General features: G+C 39.0%; 2 protein-coding genes across 5 annotated transcripts; one reads left to right on the top strand and one right to left on the bottom strand.

Moving 5' to 3' along the window:
• The first annotated feature begins 7,629 nt into the window (after positions 1 to 7,629).
• Positions 7,630 to 15,595, top strand: mpi (mannose phosphate isomerase). 3 transcript variants are annotated; one of them, XM_062546701.1, is made up of 8 exons: positions 7,630 to 7,766; positions 10,687 to 10,814; positions 11,323 to 11,523; positions 11,698 to 11,839; positions 12,442 to 12,621; positions 12,906 to 13,079; positions 13,401 to 13,609; positions 14,026 to 15,595. In XM_062546701.1, the coding sequence occupies exons 1-8, from the start codon at positions 7,751 to 7,753 to the stop codon at positions 14,242 to 14,244; spliced, it is 1,269 nt and encodes a 422-aa protein (XP_062402685.1). In that variant the 5' UTR covers positions 7,630 to 7,750; the 3' UTR covers positions 14,245 to 15,595. The 3 variants fall into 3 exon arrangements, with proteins under 3 accessions (XP_062402685.1, XP_062402687.1, XP_062402686.1); XM_062546703.1 differs by lacking the exon at positions 10,687 to 10,814 and having other exon boundaries at positions 7,704 to 7,766; XM_062546702.1 differs by lacking the exons at positions 7,630 to 7,766; positions 10,687 to 10,814 and adding an exon at positions 10,842 to 11,042.
• A 399-nt stretch (positions 15,596 to 15,994) lies between these two features.
• Positions 15,995 to 22,888, bottom strand: ciao2a (cytosolic iron-sulfur assembly component 2A). 2 transcript variants are annotated; one of them, XM_062546704.1, is made up of 5 exons: positions 22,697 to 22,888; positions 21,437 to 21,601; positions 17,014 to 17,063; positions 16,806 to 16,851; positions 15,995 to 16,679 (listed from the first exon to the last, which is right to left on the bottom strand). In XM_062546704.1, exons 1-5 carry the CDS (start codon positions 22,812 to 22,814, stop codon positions 16,579 to 16,581), a joined length of 480 nt encoding a protein of 159 aa, XP_062402688.1. In that variant the 5' UTR covers positions 22,815 to 22,888; the 3' UTR covers positions 15,995 to 16,578. The 2 variants fall into 2 exon arrangements, with proteins under 2 accessions (XP_062402688.1, XP_062402689.1); XM_062546705.1 differs by lacking the exon at positions 22,697 to 22,888 and adding an exon at positions 22,348 to 22,655.
• Positions 22,889 to 23,758: the final 870 nt, after the last annotated feature.

Genomic DNA, 23,758 nt, shown 5'->3' with positions numbered 1-23,758 from the left:
AAGTTGAGAAATGTTCAACTTTTGACGGATAGCGCAAGCGCCAGCCAATGAAATTCCGTGTATGCAAATTTTCGAACACTGACAAACCAATCAGTTCGCGTTTATGGAAATGTGACAAAATGAGGCATACGTTGGCGGACGGAGGCGTCTGACTGCACCGTAACTCAAGATCAGCGTGACATATGAACATGATTTTTCCCTGGTCTGGCAAGGCTTGTGTGCTGTGCTTGGTGACGAATTTTGACGTTTCAATTTTGAACGGCTTAGGAGAAAATCGCAATGTTTCATTTGTCCTCCGTTTCATTCGTCAAGGCGCTCCCCTATATTTCTACATATATAGGCTATATATAAATTGCAAGCGTGGTTCTTCTTGTTCCTTACGCATCTCTGACTTCCAGATGTAAACAGCAAACGATCGTTTATCAGAAAGTTGCAAGGTTGTAATAGCGGATAGGGACACCAGGGGCGGGAGGAAATGTGACTGTTTTCGATAAAACTGGTCAGTCAAGCAAAACAACGATTTCTAAGCGATTTTATGACTATGAAAAAGTTGCATAGGGTCTCTTAAGATCCCGAACTAGATCCTCCACTTTATACGGTAGGCTACTGGGGCATTTTCTTGGGCAATATTATCACAGTCACTTCTTTCGTCAATGTCAATATTTTCAAAATCATCTAATTGGTCTCTATTGCACACAACCAATAGATCTCTATGTTTTCTGTAAACGTGTGATCTGTAGGAACTGAAGCACTTGTTTATCTGTGCACATCCATTCAAACCACATGTAAAAGAAAATGGCGTGTCACTTTCATGGTAGAATCCAATGTGGCGAATTTGTTTGATCAATGAAAACAATAACTGGTCGCACAGTGGACAACGATAAACTGTCATTTTAAATCCCACCTCGGAAAGAGTCAGCGTAGGCTACTGTTGGAGGTTGTTCGATGATAGCCAGTCACACACTTCTTCCACAGATTTGTTCATTCTGAAATGAATGAAAGGAAAAAGAAAAGGTCAGATTTCTACACCCCTTTGATTCTATAATTCACTTTGCAAATAAATCCATTTTGATCAAAAGGGTTTAAAATCTGACAGGATTCCTAGTGGCGACAACACTGCGCAACACTACAGTCCAATGTAACAACATGATAACAATGTTTCCATTTAGCAGCTAACGTTACTTGTAACTGTCAACTAGCTGGTGCTGGCATCCCAAGTATCAAACTGTGGTGTCATTTTCAACGACAGCTTTAAACATATCTTTAGTCAAACGGGGGAAAAAAAGAGAGCACTTCTACATTCATTTTCTGAAGACTTTGACTCCCTTTGGTCTAAATGTGGATTTTGAATTGAAGTGCTTTCTTTGACTATTAAAACATGCAAACTGTTATTTCCACAGGTCCGGGCCTTATAGATCACCTGTTAGCTAGTCGGAACAAGATGATGCTTCTTATGACGGAAATGTTAATAAAGTGTTGTTTTAGCGTTGCCAGCTGCGGCAGCGACATTTCCGGAAAGGTACTGACTCGATTAAATTCATTCTGGACTCTCTATCCGACCACATAAAGACGTGGGGATACTTCGGTTTGGCTTTAGGGACCCTCTACTCACTACCACGTAAGTGTAGTGTTGTTTGGAACAGTAGAAGAGGTATAAAAATAGCGTTTTGTAGCGGCGAAAGGACATGCCCGCGTCACTTCCAGGCTAACGAGTTTTGGCTAAAAACGGTGAGGTCGAACTTTCTCAAAATACATCCGAATGACATGATTTTGGTGTCAACTCAACGTATGTACTCCCAATAGTCCGAAAAATTTATCTAAAGTGCATTTCACTCCGGATTATCCCTTTAAATGTTGTTTTTTCTGGAATACTTCCATAATTTCCATTTAGGGGCCAGCCTTAAAGAGGACATAGAATGGATGAATTGAATATTGCACTGTGTTCTCTGATGTTAAAATAGTATCTATTCAACTTTGATTTAAAAAAATAAACTCAACTGCAATTTTACAAGACTAATTAAAACCATATATTTAGGCTGGGTATTGAAATGGTCTGTTTGACTAAATGGCGCCCTCTTTGGCAACCCCAATTGAACTTCAATGGCTTTGCGATGTCTGACATCACAAGCAAGCAGTTTTGCTGAATCGCCCATTTTTTAGTGTCTATTTCTAATTTCAAGATTTTCATATGAAGGAGGGCACAACCATGCCTCGTGTTCATGATAGCTCTTTGTTCATGCACAACCTCTCATAATTAATGAAAACCAAGAAAACAAATATTTCCATTCTATGTCACCTTTAAGCACTCTACCCCACTTGATAGATAGATAGATAGATACTTTATTGATCCCCAAGGGGAAATTCAAGGTCCCAGCAGCTTAAGACACCACACACAACATACAATACTATGTAAACAGGAAAATACAAAGCAAATCAACAAATCAACATGACTAAAGGAGCAGTAAAATACTATAGATAAGATGTGAATGAATGTACTGAGGATTGGTACTGTGATCCAGTATGAGGTGTGTGTCAAGTGATCAAGTCTGGGGCACGCACGTGGCCTATGGGACCCATGGTCAAACAGGTCTACTGTGCATTCAGACCAAGACCGTCAAAAGCGTCAAGAGCGCCGGAAATCACTCATTTTCTATGGAGAGTTGGCGTTACCGGCGTATTTACTCGGAAAATAGAAAAGGTTCGTACAAAGGCTTAAAACGCTTTGGCTGTAACGTTATTTGATGTGAAAAGTGTCGCTTTATAGGATTCAATGAGCTAGCACTGATCTCCTACAAGAAAGAATGTGTTGTTTTCTTACACATTCAATGTGTAGAAAGCCAAATAACACATGTTGTGTAAATTGTTGCAAATAATGTGTTGCATGATTTAACTTCTACAACACAAAATAATGTGTCAACATAAAGACCAATCACAAAACGCTTAGAGCCAAGTTTTTTTTCCTCCAACGACATTTCAACGAAACAACATCTCACCAGCAGCAATGGTCCAGCAGGAATCATTCACGGTTGAAAGGACCAATAAAATGGACAGGTGAGTGGATGATTTTGTGTGTTTATCTTTCAATTGTAGACATAAGTGATTAAAAAGTGCCCAATAAGCTATAAAATAGGCTTAAGGCGACCTCTCACAGGTGACTCACAGGCGTCCCCCCAACACAAGACTGTTAGCAGCTAACTGCTAACGTTAGAGCAGCTAACTTATTTTTTTTTTTTGCTAAATGAGCTAAGCAGTAGTGGGGTGCTAGCAGCCTAATATTCGAACCTGTTAGAGATATTATCTCACGTAAATGTGTCTGCTTGTAAACGTTGTTCTCAATTCAGCTTTTTTCACGCCTGGTGAAGTTGAGAATCGTGTTAGTCAGCTATCGTCTCTGTAGGCTACTCAACTAGCTAGCAGCTAGGTACGATAGCTCACTTGCCTGCAACATCTGCTCACGCACTTTGAATTAAGCTGGTTATTAGCCTACAGTTGGCAGAAATTGTGTGAAGCGTGAATAAACTGTATAAAATGGGTCGGTAAAGCAAGCTAATTCAGGATTTGGAAGCACTCCTACGTGTAGGTTACACTGACCAAACAACACTGCCTTCCCCACCACCACTACCTTACACCAGAGACACTTAATTACACGAAAAGCTTGCTCCAGGTCTGCAGCAGAAGACAATGTTTTTAAGATGTCAACATAGGCGAATCCGTGTAGCAGCTAACAGGTTCTCATCTAATTTACGGTTATCCTTGCTAGCTATCTTATTCCATGGGCTGTAATGGAACTTGCCCTCTTGAGTGCAGAGTCTGCTTGCATAAAGTGGTCCAAATATGTATAAATATTCGAATATTAATTAAGAAGCAAGCTTCGAATATGATTTTTGGGCAAAAGCCCTAGTGTGTGTGTATTATAGCATTAGAACTGATATTATTATATATTGTATGCTCAAGTAAGTATGTTATTGCATTTTAATGCAGAGGTTTATGTCACATGATCAATTTGGTGCTATCATCTGTGTACCCTGTAGATTTTTTAAAATATATATTTAATCTTTTTTTCTTTTTGTCTGTTTCTTTCTCCTCTTCAGTGAAAATGGAGCTGCTAGAAAATTACTCTATCCAGCTGCTGGACCCTGGACCAAAAGTCAAGAAAGTGATTGGGATCAGCCTCAACCCGATGCAGTGTGAAGTCGGCCATTTCTTTCCTGATCAACTTTGTGCCGGTATGTAGTGTACGTGCACCATGAAGGAACATAATGAATACAGGCTCCAGGTCAGAATGATGTGTATAATAAATGTGTACACTTTATTTCAGCATTGGACGAACATCTCCCTATGCGCTTATGATGAGGGGTCTTCAAGGACGCAGCCAGAGCTTGTCTGCATCGACCATCTGACTAGCCCAGCACGACAGTTCGTCATTGGTGGTAAAATGTTAAAGGTACACTTCACCGATTTTTCATATTAAACTATGTTATTCCCTTAAAGTGTAAGTCCGGCGAAAATTGAAAAAAAAAAAGTTTTTCTGAATGAAAATACATCAACTAAGCCAAACCTCGCATGACATTTCAGTGCTTCAGATAGGGTTGCTGTCTCAAACTGATTCTAAGTGTATACAAACTATTCCAAAGTTTAAAGACTGATTGGTGCTTCGTTTTAAGTGTAGACACCTAGAGCAAGCTGCTGACAAGGTTTGGCGCTGTTTTGAGCAATGTTAGTGGTTTAAAAAATGGGAGTTTGAAAGCGTATGGCTGCAAGCCCTATGCTAACCCACTGTTTGCTATTTTGGGCTGTAGCTCTTGCCCGTGCTAGCTCTGTACTGCGCGATCAACGAAAAATACTTCTTCCGTGGCTTAGTTGATGTATTTTCATTCAGAATTTTTTTTTTTTTTTTACATTTTCGCCGGACTTACACTTTAACTAAGACGAGTTGATACAGACCTCTCACGTTTCAATGCATGCACTCACTGTGTGGCGGAATAACACTTGGGAGCACCTCGACTCGGCGCAGTAATATCATCACTCTTGCCCTTTCAGTTTCACTTTGGAGTGAGGATATTACTGCACCTAGTCGTAGTACGTAGTTATCCCTCTTACCCGCTTAGAAATGCACCACATTTTATTTTGTCTCGCCATACTTGGTGGTGTGACTACTCGTGTTAGGGAAAAAATGGAGATGTTTGGTTGTTTCTAAATCTCTGTTTGGATCCTAATGAATGAACTGGGCTAGCCAGTGAGTGCACGCATTGAAACGTGAGAGGTATGTATCAACTCGTCATAGTTAAGGGAATAACGTAGTTTAATATGAAAAACCGTTGAAGTGTTCCTTTAATGTTAAATGTGTTAAGTATGTATTAAGTATGTATATTACATATAAGGCATATTTGTTTAATATGCACTTAGTCTTTTGAGCGTTTGTTATGCGTTATGGTTTGTATAATAGTATTGTTTTGTTATAATTTGTCCATAATTTGACATTTATTTTTGCTATTGTCCTTAAATTTAGCCTTACCATGCCATAGTTATTCTTATTATATGATTGATTGAATTACTTATTTAATTGCTATTCTCATATTCATTGATTTATTTCTCATTAGGTTAGTGCTTAAAATGATTGTTTTATACAGTTTTATTGATAATATTGCTATTCTCCCTATTTTTGTAATTGTTCACTGTTAATTTAATTTGTATTGTCATTTTTTTGTATGTGGCTTTGGACAAAGGCGTCTGCTAAATAACTAACCATAACCATAGTATGTAGAAAGGTATTTGAGGTATTTAACTTGAAGGAAATGTTAAAGGGATATTCCGCCATTTTTGGAAATACGCTCATTTTCCACCTCCCCTCAAGCAAAACAATCGATATTTACCTTGTTCCCGTTCATCCAGCCATTCTGTGAGTCTGGCGATACAACTTTTAGCTTCAGCCTAGCATAGATCATTGAATTGGATTAGACCATTAGCTTCTCGCCTGCTAGCTTCATGTTTAAAAGTGACTAAGATTTCTGGTAATTTTCTCATTTAAAACGTGTCTCCTCTCAAGTTAGAAAGTGCAATAAGACCAACTGAAAATGAAACCTGGCGTTTTTCTAGGCTGATTTGACATGGAACTACACTCTCATCTGGCGTAATAATCAAGGCAACTTGCACACTACTGGCACTACTACTGCTTGTTGTCTATGGGGACTATTTTCAGATGCTGGGTACGATATCACTGCGCCTATGGTACGTTTGCAAGTTGCCTCGATTATTACGCCAGATGAGAGTGTAGTTCCATGTCAAATCAGCCTAGAAAAACGCCAGGTTTCATTTTCAGTTGGTCTTATTGCACTTTCTAACTTGAGAGGAGACACGTTTTAAATGAGAAAATTACCAGAAATCTTAGTCACTTTTAAACATGAAGCTAGCAGGCGAGAAGCTAATGGTCTAATCCAATTCAATGATCTATGCTAGGCTGAAGCTAAAAGTTGTATCGCCAGACTCACAGAATGGCTGGATGAACGAGAACAAGGTAAATATCGATTGTTTTGCTCGAGGGGAGGTGGAAAATGAGCGTATTTCCAAAAATGGCGGAATATCCCTTTAATGTTGACTTGAAAAATAAACATTCCAAAGTATATTTCAACTTGTATCTTCATCTTTATTTATATTGATATTGATTAACCTAGTGGAATGACACATAATTGTGTTGGATAACTGGAATTCTGAGCACACTAATGTGTAAATAGCATTTTAACACGTAACACATAACTGTGTTACAATAACACATTATTACACATCTTTGTGTCACTATATTGACACAACTTTTGTGTCAGTATACTTACACATCAACTGTGTCACCATTAACACAAGTTGTCCCAAACAGAACTCATTGATGTGTTGAAATTCAACACATGTTGTGGTGTTTTTAACACATTCATGTTTAGAGTGTATTTACCATGGCGGTGGCCATACTGTCTACACTCTCCGAACGTTCGCCTGCCCCTTTGGTCTGAATGCACAGAATTCCAAAAGATCCACTTCGGGAGGTAGAAATCATGGAGAAGATGCATTCCTGGAATCCGGCCTGTGATATTACGAATCCTACTATGGCCACGCCAAGTCCCGCCCTATACCGCCCTCTGATTGGCGCTCTAACCCTAACCCTAACCTTAACCCTATCCTAACCCAGCACAGCGTGAGTGTCATTGAACTCAGCCAATCAGGCGTAGGCATAGGGCGGGACTTAGCGTGGCCATAGTAGGATTCGTAAATTGGCATCCGGCCTCGCCAGAATGAAGGAAACCAGAATAACCCATGCAAACCTGGTTTGTGATGCAAGACTGTCATCTAGTGGTTACAAATATATTGCATTTTGTCCATCTTTCTTTTGCTTATTCCGGGGAAAATATATTTTTTTATAAACACTTTATGACTAAAACTTGATTACTGATCATCAAGTCCTGGTGCAAGAATTTTGCAAATACCTTTTGTAGTTTTTAAGATATAGCTGTTTGAAAACATGGTGGACATTGTGGAATTTTGTGGATATTATGGAATTTTGTTTCCAGCAAATACCTAATTAAGGTTATGGGTAGGAAGTGCCTTTAAAACAGTGGCAGCGCTGCCTGGAAGACGACGTTGAGGGCTCAAAACACCATCGAGCAGTTATTAGAAACTACAAGCTTCCGGACTCCCCCACTCTCAGAATGGAACGCTCCATAGTCATTGAAAGCTACCTGGTTTGTTTGCAGCTTGTGCACCAGCGATGGAGGATATAAGAGGTAAATGCCACATTTTCACATTATATACTTTGAAATACATGTATGTTATTGGAAATAAAAGGAAATGAATACGTGGAATAGTAGGCGGCAGTCAGTTCAGATTTGTAGGCTACGTGTGTTTCGTCATGGTTCCGGGGCCAATGTTGATGCTTCTTTTCATTCGTCAACTTCAACTTGTAGTTCATACATCACTGCGCCACATTTTCACATGATATAGCCTACTTTGAAATACATGTCTGTTATTGGAAATGAAAGGAAATGAATAAGTGGAATAGTAGGCGGCAGTCAGTTCAGGTTTGTAGGCTACGTGTGTTTCGTCATGGTTCCGGGGCAAATGTTGATGCTTTCATTCGTCAACTTCAACTTGTAGTTCATATCACTGCGCCACAGAGTGCAATTTTCCAATGTCGCTATGTCTGCCAGTTGACCGACAAAGCAAGGGCACATTTCATTTGGGCTAACAGGGCTACACCGGCGCGTAAAGTGATCGAGCGTCCCGTTGGCGTTACCACGTCATCCGGCGCAAGCTTCCTTGGGCGCCGCTATTAAAAGTATTACGGTTCCCCATTGACTCCCATTCCGATTGACCATTTCTAATGAAAACGTCAATTATGTGCTGAAACAAACGCCGCTGACATATGCCAGCAGCCATTTCACTTTGATAATAACCTACATTTTTGTCCGACATACAGTAAGTATTTAAAAATTGTATTGACGCAACGTGGAGAAACTTAAGGGAGAACAAAAACATTACATCCGTGACCCATGTTCAATGGAATTCCACATTGACTCTGGGTCACGAAAAACAGCAGCCGTTATTTCTTAAATGTCAGAGTAATGACATTCAAAATGGTAGGCCTATTTTAATAATTCACCATAAAGTAACAAAGTATGGCACTGTGCCATGCCGCCATCTAGTGGTTAAGGAATATTTCACACCCATTATTATGATTATAAAAGCTGTGCTGAAAATTGGCATGAAGTCGTTTGGGTGATCATGTAATAAATTGTGTTTTTTTTTTTTTTTTTCATACTTCGTTACTTTATGAATGGTGGTGTATTATTAAGGTACCATTTTGAATGTCATACTCTGACATTTAAGAAATAACGGCTGCTATTTTTCGTGACCCACGGTCAATGGGGAATTCCATTGAACATGGGTCACGGATGTAATGTCTTTGTTCTCCCTTAAGTTTCTCCATGTTGCGTCAATAAAATGTTGAAATTCTTGCTATATATATGTCGGACAAAAATGGTGAAATGGTTGCTGGCATATGTCAGCGTTTGTTTCAGCACATAATAGGGCTCGGGATCATGAAGTGAAAACTTTGCGGGCGCAGCCATATTGGCAGCTTCACTCCTTAGTTTACTATGGATTCCTATGGATTTACTCCCGCCTATTAGTGTGTTCCTGTTACTTAGTTTTTGCCTTCTTGATCGTATGTTGCTGTGTAGTGGGGTGTAACAGCGCCACCCATGATCGCAAGAGGAAAAGAATCGCTAATAGCCTACTACATTTCTGCTTCTTGTCTTCTGCATCTGAATAAATGGATATTACGTTCGGTGCGCTACCAATATGGCGGCAATATTCCTAGAATGCAAGGCTTGTTCCCGAGCCCTATTGACGTTTTCATTAGAAATGGTCAATCGGAATCAATGGGAGTCAATAGGGAACCGTCTTTTAAAGCGGCGCCCAAGGAAGCTTGCGCCGGATGACGTTGCGGCGGTGTTGGCGTTGCGTCTACTGCAACAAACCTCCATAATACAAGGAAATACACCACACGTGATCACGGCGGGTACATTTGGGAAAAAATACAAATTCTTTTAAGATGCCAAACAGAACGCTAGGCTATAGTTACGCGCCTCCTGGTGCTTCCCTGTTAGCCTAAATGAAGTGCGCCCTTGCTTCGTCGGTCAACTGGCAGTAGGTGTAGCTTCACTGTTCCCAATCCCAAAGACCGCACTCACAGACTCACTGTCAGCTGTTTCTCAAAATTAAGAACGTATACTTGATGGCATATGCTCTCGAGTCGGGTGCTAGAGAGACTATACGCACATTCCCAGTATACCTTCCTCAGCTGTCAAGATCACATGCAATATACTAGCAAGTGTGGAAGTCCACGTAGTAGCCTACTAGACGCGGTGGAAATTGTGACGTGGAGAAGGAGAAAGGGAGTAGGCTAGGCCTACTGATTTAGGCCTACTGATGGCATCTCCTTAACTGTGCAGCTGCACTTTCCTCTAAACAAACTTTGCATAGCCTACAGAATCAATGTAATCTGATGGCATCTTAATTCACTTTGTCTCTAACACATATAAAAAAACAACTGAGTTGTCCCCAGTGAGGCATTTTACATAAGTTGATTATTAAAATCATTTTGTTGGTCTATAGGCCTCCTTAATTAGGCTACTTCATATAGACACTGGAGCATTTAATCATACATTCATTCAAACTTTATTCTCAGAGGTTCATTGAGTCCTCATATTCGAGCCGATGGTGCTAGTTACATCAGGAATGGCTTTTGTATTTGTTGTCTATAGTCCATAGAAACTGGCACATTTTTCATGAAAATAGTAAAAGGTGTACAAATAAAAAGATATAACATATTAAATGATATGGTAAACATTATAATCCAAACTTTTCCACATAGTTATCATCATTTACAGTGAAGAAGTAGAGCAAAAGTAAAGGAGGAGCTAGGAGAGTTTGTTTTAGTAAACGTTTTTTGTGAGAAACTTTTTGTATCATCTTCAAATTAATTTTGATGGAATATGGTAATAGGACACTATAGCCATTAATGCACTATGTTCTATCTAAGGTCCACAAATTAGGCCAGAACAATGCACACAATGCTTCTTCATCTGTTTACAATTAATCAAAACAAATTTACTTGTTGACGTCTATTTATTTTCTTTTCAGTATTTCCTTTGTCATGTGTGGTACAAAACTACGCCTGGGGAAAAGTTGGAATGGACAGTGAAGTAGCCAAACTGGTTACTGGAGACGATCCTCAGGCGTTTATTAAACATGATCAACCATATGCTGAGGTTAGACTATCTTGGTTCATTCTTAAAGGGGCACCATGTTGTTGTTTTTTTTACTCAATTTACGCTAATTTAACAGCTTCGGAGTCATTGAGATTAATGTTACTTTTTTCGGGTTGAACGGTGGCTTTCTCACTTCCCGCTAGTGTCTGTGAGTGGAAAAAACAGCCTTGCAACTTTGGTTCGGTGAGCCGTCGGCCTCACAGTCAGGAAGTCTTACGGGAGTTTCAGGTCTCGCAAGTTAACAAATTGCTTTACGGCATTTCACAGCTATAAGAACAAGGTAGCGATGGAGTTCCTCAGATATTTGTCATGGCAGAGTGAGCGGAAAAGAAGCAGAAGAACAGAAACACTGACCAGTAGAGTGTTGTGAAATATATAAATTGCCAAAACTGCATATGGCCCCTTTGATTAATGTCATTGTTAAAACTGGTGCTAAGCTAAGCCACTTTTAATTCGCCGTTAGTGTCGTTCTTGTTGTGTTCTACAACAAGTCTGATGTGTGTTTCAGCTCTGGATGGGTACGCACCCTAAAGGGGATGCCTGCATCAAAGACAACAGGATACCACAGAGGACTCTTGGTCAGTGGATTGCAGAAAATCCAGCATGCTTAGGGTCAAAGGTCAAAAACACCTTTCATGGACAACTGCCGTTTCTTTTTAAAGTCCTGTCTGTGAAAACAGCATTATCAATTCAGGCCCACCCTAACAAAGTAAGTACAGACTAGGTACTGTACCAGTTCGATTTTATGTGATGGTATGTAAAATATTACTCCATTGCATGTCCCTGTTTTGTGGATATTGGTAATGGTAAAAGACTGCTATTTGACCATACTGGTGAGTGGTGAGGAAAATCTAATTTGGCCCTTCACCAACTCTTTGTTTAGGAGTTGGCTGTCCAGCTACATGACCAGTTTCCTGAGCACTATCCTGACAACAACCATAAGCCTGAGATGGCCATAGCACTAACACGGTTTGAGGGTCTATGTGGCTTTAGGCCACTGGAGGAAATCTCAACTTTTCTGAAAGGTAAGTATGGCTACAGTACCTACGCCTTTTGAATTTAATTTATGATTCATTCATTATCAAGTTTGCGTATTTTGGAGGAACTTAGAAAAAGCTTAATAATTAAATTGTAAAACATTTGATTAAAAGGTGTAACGACATTGAGAAAATATGCATAATGCAACAGTATGCTGCACTCATACATTAGAGTGAAGTAAGATGCACAAAGTGGGTTGAGTCAGGCCGAAGTTGATAGTAAAAGATAAATAGATAGATCAGAATTTAATACTGGTTGCATTTCAATAAATTTGTGTCAGCGATTCCCGGGACATTGAAAGACCGGGCTGCATGGAACTTGGTGGGCATGTACCGTAACAAGGATGACAAGGAACTATTGTTGTTAATCCGTCACCCACCCGCCACACCGGGCCCCCTGAGTGGCGGGTAGGCTGGACACCGTTTTCTGTGAATATCTCTGTGTTTTTTATGTTGGTCTCAAGGGGCCATGTCAGCCCATCCCTTATCCACTCATTTGAGGTATAGGGGATGAGGAAGCTTATCATGTAAATGGCAGACATGGCATTGAGTCATGGCATTATGACCCCCCCCCCCCTCTTTGTTTTCAGCTGTTCCAGAGTTTCATACTCTAATAGGAGATGAAGCTTCAGAGGAATTACAGAACAGTGCTGAAGACCCGCGCCGCGCTGCAAAGGCTTTGAAGATGTGCTTCACCAGAATGATGACTTGTGAAAAGAACGTTTTTGTGGATCAGCTCAACATGCTGGTAAAAAGAATCACAGATGATGGTGAATATTTTTCCTGTCTCATTTCCAAGTCTGTGATTTGTAGGATGCCAACTGTGCAACTGACATGATTTCCTGATAGCTACTTAACACTATGCAGCATTAACCTGTTTGTTTTGGACCAGAGGTTCAAGATGATACTCAATTTTATATGAGTTTGATTGTAGTTGATACAGAATGGCAGGAGCTCCATAGCGTATGTTCTGTTTGTCAGTGGTCAATGTTTTACATATTTGTTTAAGTAAGAACAGATTTAACATATGAAGTTATTTTTTTCCTGTTTGTAGAAGAAACCGGTAAAGATACATCAGGAAGTCACGGGAAGCTTTTGCTGCGACTAAATTCTCAGTTCCCAGGAGATATAGGATGCTTCTCCATCTACTTTCTCAACCATATGATTCTGGAGCCGGGTCAAGCCATGTTCCTGGGGGCCAGTGAGCCACATGCTTACTTGAGTGGAGGTCTGTATTTAATAATAGCCCGGTGATGATGTCAGTTGTTTAACATGGATATCAGATCTAGAGCGAAATGAAGAGGAGAAAACTCAAAAGAAAACCAGAAGAGTTAAGAAAACCTTAGAGTTTGTGTTGCAGAATAGAAGTGTCACAGTGTGAATCTGAGAGGTATATGATGTACCATGATTGTTATGATTGCCATATCAACTGTGCATAGATTGTGTTAGCAATCATTACGTCCATTTACAGCACTGAATAGTGCAGTTGGTGCAGTTGACTGAAGGAAAGCCAAATTGATACCAAATATGTTTTCTTGTCTTCTACCAGACTGCATTGAGTGCATGGCCTGTTCAGATAATACAGTGCGTGCTGGATTAACCCCCAAATACATTGATGTCAACACACTGTGTGAGATGCTCAACTACACCCCTGGTCCACCTGACTCTAAGATTTTCCCCTGTAAGCAATGCTGCTCAGATCCCTTTGTCCACCTCTATGATCCGGCTGTTCCAGACTTCTCCGTTATGAGGATTGAGGTAAGAAGACCATTGTTGCAAAATTTCAAATTTCAAATCTTCTGGGAAGGCTTTCCACAATGCTCTCAGCCTGGAAAGCCTTCCCAGAAAAGTTTAAGCTGTTATAGCAGCAAAGGGTGGACAGACGTCATATTAAACCCTATGGACTAAGAATGGGATGTGACTGAAGTTCATATGTGAGTCAAGGCTGTTGAGCAAATACTTTTGGCAATATAGTCTATTTTATGTTGTACATTAATCCTGCTCCATAGTACCAGTACTACTATTGTAAGTGTGGCTTAAAAACAGAATAAATTGTGTTAGTAAATTAATTGTATTATTAAAGATGGTGATGACGGCAATTACATGGCTTGATGGCATGATTTCGCAGTTCTGTATTCTTTAAACAACACACATGTGACTTTGTTAATGAACAGATCCCAAGTGCTGTAAAGGAATACACCATTAACCCAGTGGACAGTGCTGGCATCCTGCTGGTGATCAGTGGTGAGGCAACTGCTGCTGTTCCCTCTTCCTTCTCTGATTTGATCTTGAGAAAAGGTTCTGTCCTTTTCATCTCGGCCAATGAGGGTGTCTCTCTGCGTGTGAGTTCGACATGTGGGATGACAATGTACCGTGCATGCTGTTTATTATAGCAACCTTGAACCTTCAGTACTTTTCTAATATAAATGTTTATGTTTTAGACTTAGGGCATATGGGTCACCATGATTAATGTTCTGAGCTGATAATTTAATTATATATAATTGATGTCTGTGAAAAGTATACATTTCTTAATTATTGTGAATCTTTAGCCACTTTCCTGAACAGATTTCTTAGCCCTGCCTTGTTACTGTGTGTGATTGAATCTGACATATAATATCTGTGCATGTCTACATAAATTGAGCAGATTTTTAAGCATTGTGTATATGAATGATCCAGAATGCACTTCTTTTCTGTGAATCAACACAAGCAATGTATTTATATTTGATATGTGAAATTGAAGGGATGTAAAACATTTTTGCACTTTTTTTTCTTTGTTGGTTATGAGGCACAGGTTACGGTATTGCTTGTGGAATTTAGCAAACACTTTTGTCCAAAGTGACTTAAAAATTGACGGTAAAGAATTTTAAAAAGTTGGTAATATGATGGAACATAAAACAGTACACCCCATTCATAGTATGCCAGGGTTATTCCATATTAGTAGTCATTCAGTGATCCGTGAAATCTGTGACCATTGATTAGTGCATTAATATTCATCACAGTGGTGTCCATCATGATCAATGTTCTATCCCATTAGAAGACTTCCGTTACTAGCCCTACTTGTAATACCTCCTGTTGATAGAGGGCTTCCTAAGCTAAATGGACAAGGTTTTTGAGTAGGGTTTGCCTGACAGTTAAAACATCACTGATGTGTGTGAGTATGTCACAGAGATGAAATGTATGTTTTAGATGTGTTCTTTTAAGCAGACTTATTTGCTATTGTGCTGTGATTCTACTTTATGGATAAGGCCGATTAGGCTACTAGATATTCAAGGTCAAGGATAATAACAGCCATGCTGATAAACTTTATTGTACAAGTTCAAAAAAGTATGGTGGGTAAGATGTGTAGTAGTTAAACTAAAATTATATATTAGGCTAATTATCATTAATAATTATAGTGTGAACTGAAGTAATTATTTATGCCAGGGAAAATAGGAGTCAATGTTGAAATCAGTTGTAGAGTATAAAAGCAACACATTACATTATTTATTTCTAATGGGATTTTTTAAATTTCTTTCTATCTTTTTGGGGTATGTAGTTTACTCATACACTGCTTTCATTGGTTTCTATATGAGGGATGGAGTGTTTTTCCAATTGTGCTCTTGAGGGACATAAAGGATTATTTGGGGTTCATATAACTGTTTCTTGGAAATGATAGAATGGTTTTGTATGTTTGAACATAAACTGTAGCATGTTCCTTTGGAATAATTGTGCTTTATCCCAAATACACTGTTTATCCCACGGAAAGTGTGTCCTCTCATGTAGTTGCCTAGCCTGGCCATCACCAGACCAAGCTCAATCGTTTAAGATTAAACATGAGTCTGGGTAGTCTGCTCTGTGTAGTCTTTCAACCAATCAGACCAATAAGCCAGTTTGTGATTGGTCCCCGCAGATTTGTAACAGAAGTAGGATAGAAAAATGTTGGGGTTTCCAACCTGAGCTGCAGGGCAAAATCCAATCGTCGGCAGATCAGGCTGGGTTTACTCTGTCTAGTTGTCGGCTATCATTTTAGAAGTCATTTTATAATATATGGGGTAGTACTATGGGGTTTTGAGTGTGACATGCAAAAACATTCTGTGTTGGCAGTTTACAGAAAAAGGCACATGAGAGATGTTAATTGGGACAAAAGCAACATTTGAAACTATAGAGGTGAAGAATATGTTTAATATGAAGCCACTACTGATATTTGGAAAACACTGCATAGGATATAACTAAAACAAATAAAAACGAATCAAAAGTAGACAAGTGTCAGTTCTCGTGAATTCTCAATTTTACATAAAGGCAGATGGTAATTTTATTAAGAAAATATTTAGATTTACACAATAAAATATATAAATGAAATTTCAGGAAAATGCTGCCAATACGTGTAGCTTACTGCAGGTGCAGTAAAAATCATGACAGAAGTTGTATGGCATGGCAAAGCTTAGTGATTTAAACGTTTTAATGCCATACATTGTTATCATACAGTACACCTGAGTGAATTCTCTGTCAAACCTTCAAAATCAAGCCATGGTGGATTTCAATTATCTGGGATTTTCTTCTGCACTGGAGATTACATTTCTATCTAGCTAGAGGAGCAAAGTTCATTATTATACTGCACTTTTTCATTTTCATATAATTTAGAGGCAGCATCACAGAAACAGGTTTCTCATGGGGACAGAGTGAACAGAATGAAACCTTCCAGCTGAAGTATACTTTCAGTAGTTAAAGACAATAACAACAGAGTAGCTCTAGTCATCTGGTTCAGTAACACACTGTTCCACAATTTCCCGCAGGTTAGGGTTTTCCATTGCAGCAGCAACCCTCTCTTTGTCATTGATTTGTTTGTTAACTGCAGTGGAACAAAAGTTAAATTCCATTACAAACCTGACAGATTTATAAACAGAAGTTCTCAAGATATTTAGGTTATTGCTATTTAGTTAATATTTCAAAAATAAAATGAATCTTGAGTGCTTACTGTCTTCCTCAGTTGAATGTGTTCCTTCAGAAATGTAAATTTCCAACTGTAAAACACAAACACATCAATACAATAATAAATGTAGGATTAGAACAGGATAGGAGCTGTAATCAACACTTGCCCTACGACCTACGCATAAAACAAATGGGTATCTGGTACACTAGATGTTTTCCCTAGAATTAAACGAAAATAAATGAAAAGTGTTTACCTTGTGTTTAAATGGTAGGCATCGTTGTAATTTGACTTGAAGACAGAGGCCTAGAAGTGCGAGAGAAAAACCATTAGCTTCATCTACAGAATCTCTGTCATATCTTGACCATGTAAAACAGACTAGGTTAGGTTTTTTTGGTTGAAAATGTTGTTAAAATGTCCAATCAATGAAAAATGAATGAATATCCTGACAAAACTAGTCAGCTAGAGAGTGGGGGGAAAATACATGACAAGCAGATTTGTGCCTGAAGTAATACTAAACACATCTGAATTTCAGATTCAGTGTTATTGCTATGATGCTGAGTGGGTGCAGCACTAAGGATTTTCTGAGGTGTACTGCAGTTGCTTTTAATATGTAAGGTCTTTATGTTTTGCCATATTGTGAAAATGAACTGCTACCTCCTCTGTCAGCTCTAGCCACTGAAAAGAAATAAGCAACGAAATCAGGGCAATTACAAAAGCTGGTCAGTCCTACATGTAGGTGGAATTGACTGTGCTCATTACTATTCAGAATTCAGTTCATCCAGTTGAGACGTACAGGATTAGGGATAATGGACGATGCAGCGTTCTGGATTCTGATGAGCCTTAACTTTGAAAAATCGCTAATTTACTTAGCCTATGCCATGTCACTAGCTAAATGCAACCTCCATCACATGCTGCAAAGTTGCTATGCTCTAAACGTTGATATTTTACAGCTCTGATGAAACATGACAGTTCATTTAAACTTTACAACGAGTTCGGTGAATTAATATACAAGTGTGATACGGACAAAAAACCTGAAGCTTCTTCATAGGTGTGCAAATAACCTACGGTTATTACACATTCTAAAGAACGCATGACAATTGGCCACTCAACCAAGCAGTGGTATAAGAACTGAGAATCCAGATTCCGCCTACCTCGCCAAAATAATTTACTAATTAAACAAATCAATCAAAATATAAGTTCTTCTAAATGTCATGGTACTGTGAATGCATGCATGGTCTACTCTGGTAGCCTGGCTATCACCAGACTAAACTCAATCTTTTGAGATTAAACATCAGTCTGGGGAGTCTGCGCTTTATGTCTACTGCACAAGAGGCATGAACAATGGGCATAGTTCAAATGACTCGGTACGCTTGGATAGTCCTTCAACTTCAAATGGAAGAGGGAAATGCAAATAATCAATGGTAATTATACATGCAAATAATCAATGGTAAGTTAAAGGTGTACTATGCAGTTTCAGGCATTTTTGGCAACTCTACAGCTCCCTTGTGATATATTTATATTTTACTTTGCCATTGTAAATAGCCTACTTCTCATGGCTTTCTCTCCCTGTACACAATGAAAATGCTTTTGTTGTGGAGGTCCAAAGAGCTATTATCTACTGACATGGTAATGTTTTGCAATTCTCGTGAGATGTCTTCGGGTTGATAATTGTTTAAGTTGCATTGTTGGTTCTCTCAGTAGAGACCCACTGATTGAACGATTGATTGAACGACTGACAGTTGAACGATTCCCCTATTACAGGTTTGTTTACTATCAACTTGGCTTCACAGTGGTTACAAGAGAGGTAGACAATGGAACATCTTGCATAGTGTACCTTTAAAGGGGACATATCATGCGAAACTCACTTTTTGCGGGCCTTTGCGTTCATATTTAGGCCTCTACTGTTCTAGTCATTTTCACCTGTGAAACGAGCAGCGTAATCAGAGACGGTTTATAAAGCGAGACGAATCATATGAGGGTCAATTCCGGTTACCCTGTGACGTAGTGCCACTCCCATTTACGAGGCAAACGGGAGAAATAAACCTTATCTCGGATTATGACCATTCCCTTAGCCCTACATTCAGCAATGCAAGTAACGAACCCATATTCTACAAGGCACACGTCTTTTTAACATTCCCACATTGAAATCGTATTTTCCAGCGTGATAAATACATAGAAAAATAACTTTGTTCACAACCTGTCCCTCCTGACCTGACCTGTCTCCGCTAATTGCGCAGGCCACCTGTTATCAACGGCACACTGCTTCTGCTGCTTCTACACTGGTCTAAACCGATTACTCGTCACTGATCACGCCCAGATAGGAGGCGGAAGTGGGCACCATTCCATTGAAAACCCCCTTTATGATTCAACTTCCTAACTATACGATCTTTGGCATAATCAATACATGCAGCCGGAGGCGTGGCCAGCCCAGAAACGGCTCAATTTGGGAGAGACCAATTCTAACCTCGTTTAAAAAGAGGTATGATATGTCCCCTTTAAACAAAGACTCCATGCATCCATGATTTTTCATCAGTTTGAAAATAACAGAGAGGGCCTTGCAGATCCTGATGGGCTGCTACTGCTAAAACCCCCTCAAAGCTTGGCAAGCATCATTCACCTTTCCCCATTTTCTTTTTGAAACTCTCTTTGAGCATTTGTTACCCATTAGGACTAAACATTTGAGAGATGATATGCAATACCTTTTACTACAAGAGTTTTTTATGAAATGATACTCATGTCTTAACACAAGAAATATTCAAATACAGCTGGGTCATTCCACCTCAATTCAACAAATGCCTTCTGCTTGACCATCTCAGATTTCCTTCAAAATTTTACCACCTAAAGAGTAACCATTTAAACTAACCTAGCCAAAATATTAGATTGGTATACCTAATACATCCAGAGAAAAACATCTTTGAACATGGTACCCCCCTTCTGATTTTTGGCACATTGGCGCCCTCATCTCAATCTGCAGCAAAGTTCAGATGTCATTATCTCAAAAAGTTTTCAAGCTAAAGACTTCAAATTTTCTGTGAACAGTGATTGCTACCTATAGATGGCACATATTCATTCATAGGCCGTATGTATTGATACTGACTATGTTTCAATCTTGTGAAATCAGAAGAAAAATTGCAGATGTTTTTCAAACCCCCACATTGGGTGCACCATTACACAATTTATAAACAAAATGTTTGGCAAATGGTTATGTCTCTCTACAGAAGTGTTTAAGCTATCTTTGAAAAAGTAATTAAGAGGTGTCTATATAGCTTTTTTGTTGGAAGTATTGTAACACAAAACTGAAAAATAATCAATTTGGATGATATTGTATCTCCCCATTACAGAGGTATGACAAGCTATACCAATGAATTGAACACATCTCCAGAAAGAGTATGAAATGGGCTTTCAGACTGTGAAATTTCAAGATGGTATTATAGCTGCAGTTATTTAAATTGTATTTTTTTAAATATTGGTCTATTGCAACAATTAGCATTGTTTTTTTGTGCTATTATTTCATGATTTCATAATCCTTGTCTTATTCCTAAGTATCAGATGTTTATGTCTTATTCTGTTAAACATTTATTTTTTAATTTACTTGCTGGGTGATGAACTAATTACATATTTCCTGTATTTCCTAAATAAATTGCTGCTGCCACTATTTAATGCCACTAGATGTCACTATTTAGTGATATCAGCAATGTGTTGTTATAGTAGACCAATATTTAAAAAATAACATTTCAATAACCATAGTCATAATACCATCTTGAAATTTCACAGTCTGAAAGCCCATTCCATACTCTTTCTGGAGATGTGTTCAATTCATTGGTATAGCTTGTCATACCTCTGTAATGGGGAGATACAATATCATCCAAATTGATTATTTTTCAGTTTTGTGTTACAATACTTCCAACAAAAAAGCAATATAGACACCTCTTAATTACTTTTTCAAAAACAGCTTAAACACTTCTGTAGAGAGACATAACCATTTGCCAAACATTTTGTTTATAAATTGTATAATGGGGCACCCAATGTGGGGATGTGAAAAACATCTGCAATTTTTCTTCTGATTTCACAAGATTGAAGCACAGTCGGTGTCAACACATACCGCTTACGAATGAATATGTGGAATCTATATGTAGCAATCATTATTCACAGAAAATTTGAAGTCTTTAGCTTGAAAACTTTTGGAGATAATGACATCTGAACTTTGCTGCAGATTTAGATGAGGGCGCCAATGTGCCAAAAATCAGAAGGGGGGTACCATGTTCAAAAAAAGATTTCTCTGGATGTATTAGGTATACCAATCTAATATTTTGGCTAAGTTAGTTTAAATGGTTACTCTTTAGATGGTAAACGTTTGAAGCAAATCTGAGATGGTCAAGCAGAAATTTTCTCTAAAATCCGTTGAATTGAGGTGGAATGACCCAGCTTCATCATTAAAAGATAAAATATATATTCTTTAAATCACTATGGTGCTAGCTGAGAAATAGGTCTGATAAGCTGGGATAAGAAATAGGTCTGATAAGCTGCTGATTACAATTCTAATGAAAACAAAATAGAAACAACCACAGAAATGTAACTCTGTTTGATAACGCTGTCTGCACAGGTACAGGTGCATGTAAAATTAATCATTCTAATTAATAATCTTCAACATTGTTTATTCTACACACTGTACATACCTATCAATGTTGCCAGAGAACAGTGGGGTACTGTAGGAGAGAACTTGATGATAATGAGGTATTCATCATCTCCAAGTTCATGGACGTCAATGCATTTCTCAGAAACAACATCTAGCTCCTCCAGAGTGTTGGGTTTCTCTGGATCTCGAATAGTACGGATAACATCTACGAAAAAATAAGATATTAGTTGAAATACAGGCATGTCCAATGTTAACATTTTAAGGGCTTCTTTCATTGTGTGGACTCAAAAAAAACCTCAGATGTCTCTCACAGTCCAAGGCTCGGAACTGTATCAGTGGTGTAGTCTAGTTAGCTGTAGGCTAGTGGATATACTGGGATGTAGATAGCTGTAGTGGGTATACTGTGATCAACCCAAAATGAATACATATCCTTGTCTATTTTAAGTGGGTATAGCTGCGTAGTCCTGCATATCATGCAGACTACACCACTGGACTGTACGTAGTAATAAAATGGAAAAGAACAAAGGCATGGTGGGGGTCACTTGATTAGCTGTTGAGTTGCCCATTGCACAGTGAAAACTGTATTTGTCTACTTCTGCAGTTTTTATCCAAAATATTTCCTTCACAAACAGATATGCCTATTTGTTCAGCTCCTATCAGGCGTTTTAAAGCTCTTTACAGCTGTTAAAGAGCTTTTGTCTTTGTCTGAATTCTAAGTAGGCTAGTCCTTGCTCTGAAAAAAAGTCTGTATTTGAAGAAAATATTTGGGATAGAAAGTGCAAAGGTAAACAAATGCAGATATGTCACATATTGTAGGCTACATGTCGAGTCTGAGATCAAGCACATCATCTGAAAAGATTGACAGCATGGACGCAACAGATCACTGCGATAACATCAACGTCCATTCGATCGATTTGGGTAATTCGTGCATTGGTCTTTACATTTGTTTACCTATTGAAGTGGTTGACAGCAGATGAATGACGTGAGCTATACGGCAGTTCCTCACCGAAAATCCAAAGTAAATGTCGGTAGCCTGATAGTGTGACAGCGTTTCACCCATCGAACAACAACTGACTTGTACCGGGTGACTATTCTAACCAGAAAAAAGAAAACATGCCATGCAAGGGGATAAACCATGTTCACCTTTGCACTTAACTATATTATCTGAGACGCAGACAGTTAGGCCACGTTATAGGCGTTTATTCTAATTAGAATAACCGATCGAACTTACTGAGCATTTATTTGAGTGTTAACCTTAGCAAGCAACATCGATAGCATACAACTTTAATGATGATTTTACCATAAACCTCTAATGCCTTTTCTTCCATATTTTTGGTCCCAGATACATTCTTCACAGACAAGCCGGAGAACTGCAATAGCTTGCTCACTGTCGCTGTAAGACCTGTTACAATTTCCATTTTTCAAATACCGCCATACTCAAACAAGCTAAATTAATGATACCTGTGTCCTTCTGCTAAACTGTCCAAGATGGCCACCAGATATTTCATCAAAATAAAAGTGCTATTTCAACGAGGTAGTTTCACAATTCGCCTAGGCCATACCAGAGCCCCTTTAGGGAGAGCCGGTCCACTTCCTATTAACTCCATTGTACCGGATTGTTCCTGCAATCTGTTGAAATTCCGCTAGGGGCGTTGCCGAGCAAGTGATAAATGAATTGTGGTCTATGGGGCTAAGCGGCTAGAAATCGTTTTTTTCACAGTTGACAACTCCATTTCTTGATGTACATTGTCGTAGTAGCTACCTGAGTATAGGTTTTCCACTGGAAATGAAATAAAAAGTCACTCATGTCCTTTCTGCTTTTCATAGGATGGGCCGTTTTCCCTGTAACATGCTAGCATTTAGCTCATGGATGCTCGCGACAATCGCGACCGATTACGACCGTCGTGAAGCTGAACCTTCTTTTAGGTCTATGGCCGTAAAGTGGTTCGCTTGTGTCACGTGACATGAAAACTTTGAAAGGGTTTTTAGGAATAACAACACATATAGAAAATTGCATTGGTCAGCTAATTGTCAAGTCAAGTTATCCTGCATCGCATGCATTAATGCAATTTCAGGAGAAAATATAGCTGCAAGCAGCAATGTGGGGGCCAAGCAGGCAGGTCAAAAGGGCAGAGTTGCCATGGTAACTCGATGCTGTTACGTCAGGTATGTAGTTTTAAGCAGTCATAAGAATTTTGATGTCAAACAACCCAAGATTGGCCGAGATGCAAGCCCATTTCCTGTTTGGCGGCTTCGCCGCCAATTTCGATTAGCTGTTGCGGGCGAACGGTTTAAGATATTGTTCCGAAAAGCAAGGCCTATGTTACACTCGGGCTGAAGATCATCTGTGTGAAGTTTCGTG

The sequence above is a fragment of the Sardina pilchardus genome, chromosome 10, assembly GCF_963854185.1.
Source record: "Sardina pilchardus chromosome 10, fSarPil1.1, whole genome shotgun sequence".
NCBI lineage: Eukaryota > Metazoa > Chordata > Actinopteri > Clupeiformes > Clupeidae > Sardina > Sardina pilchardus.
This window is presented reverse-complemented; position numbering and strand designations above follow the sequence as displayed.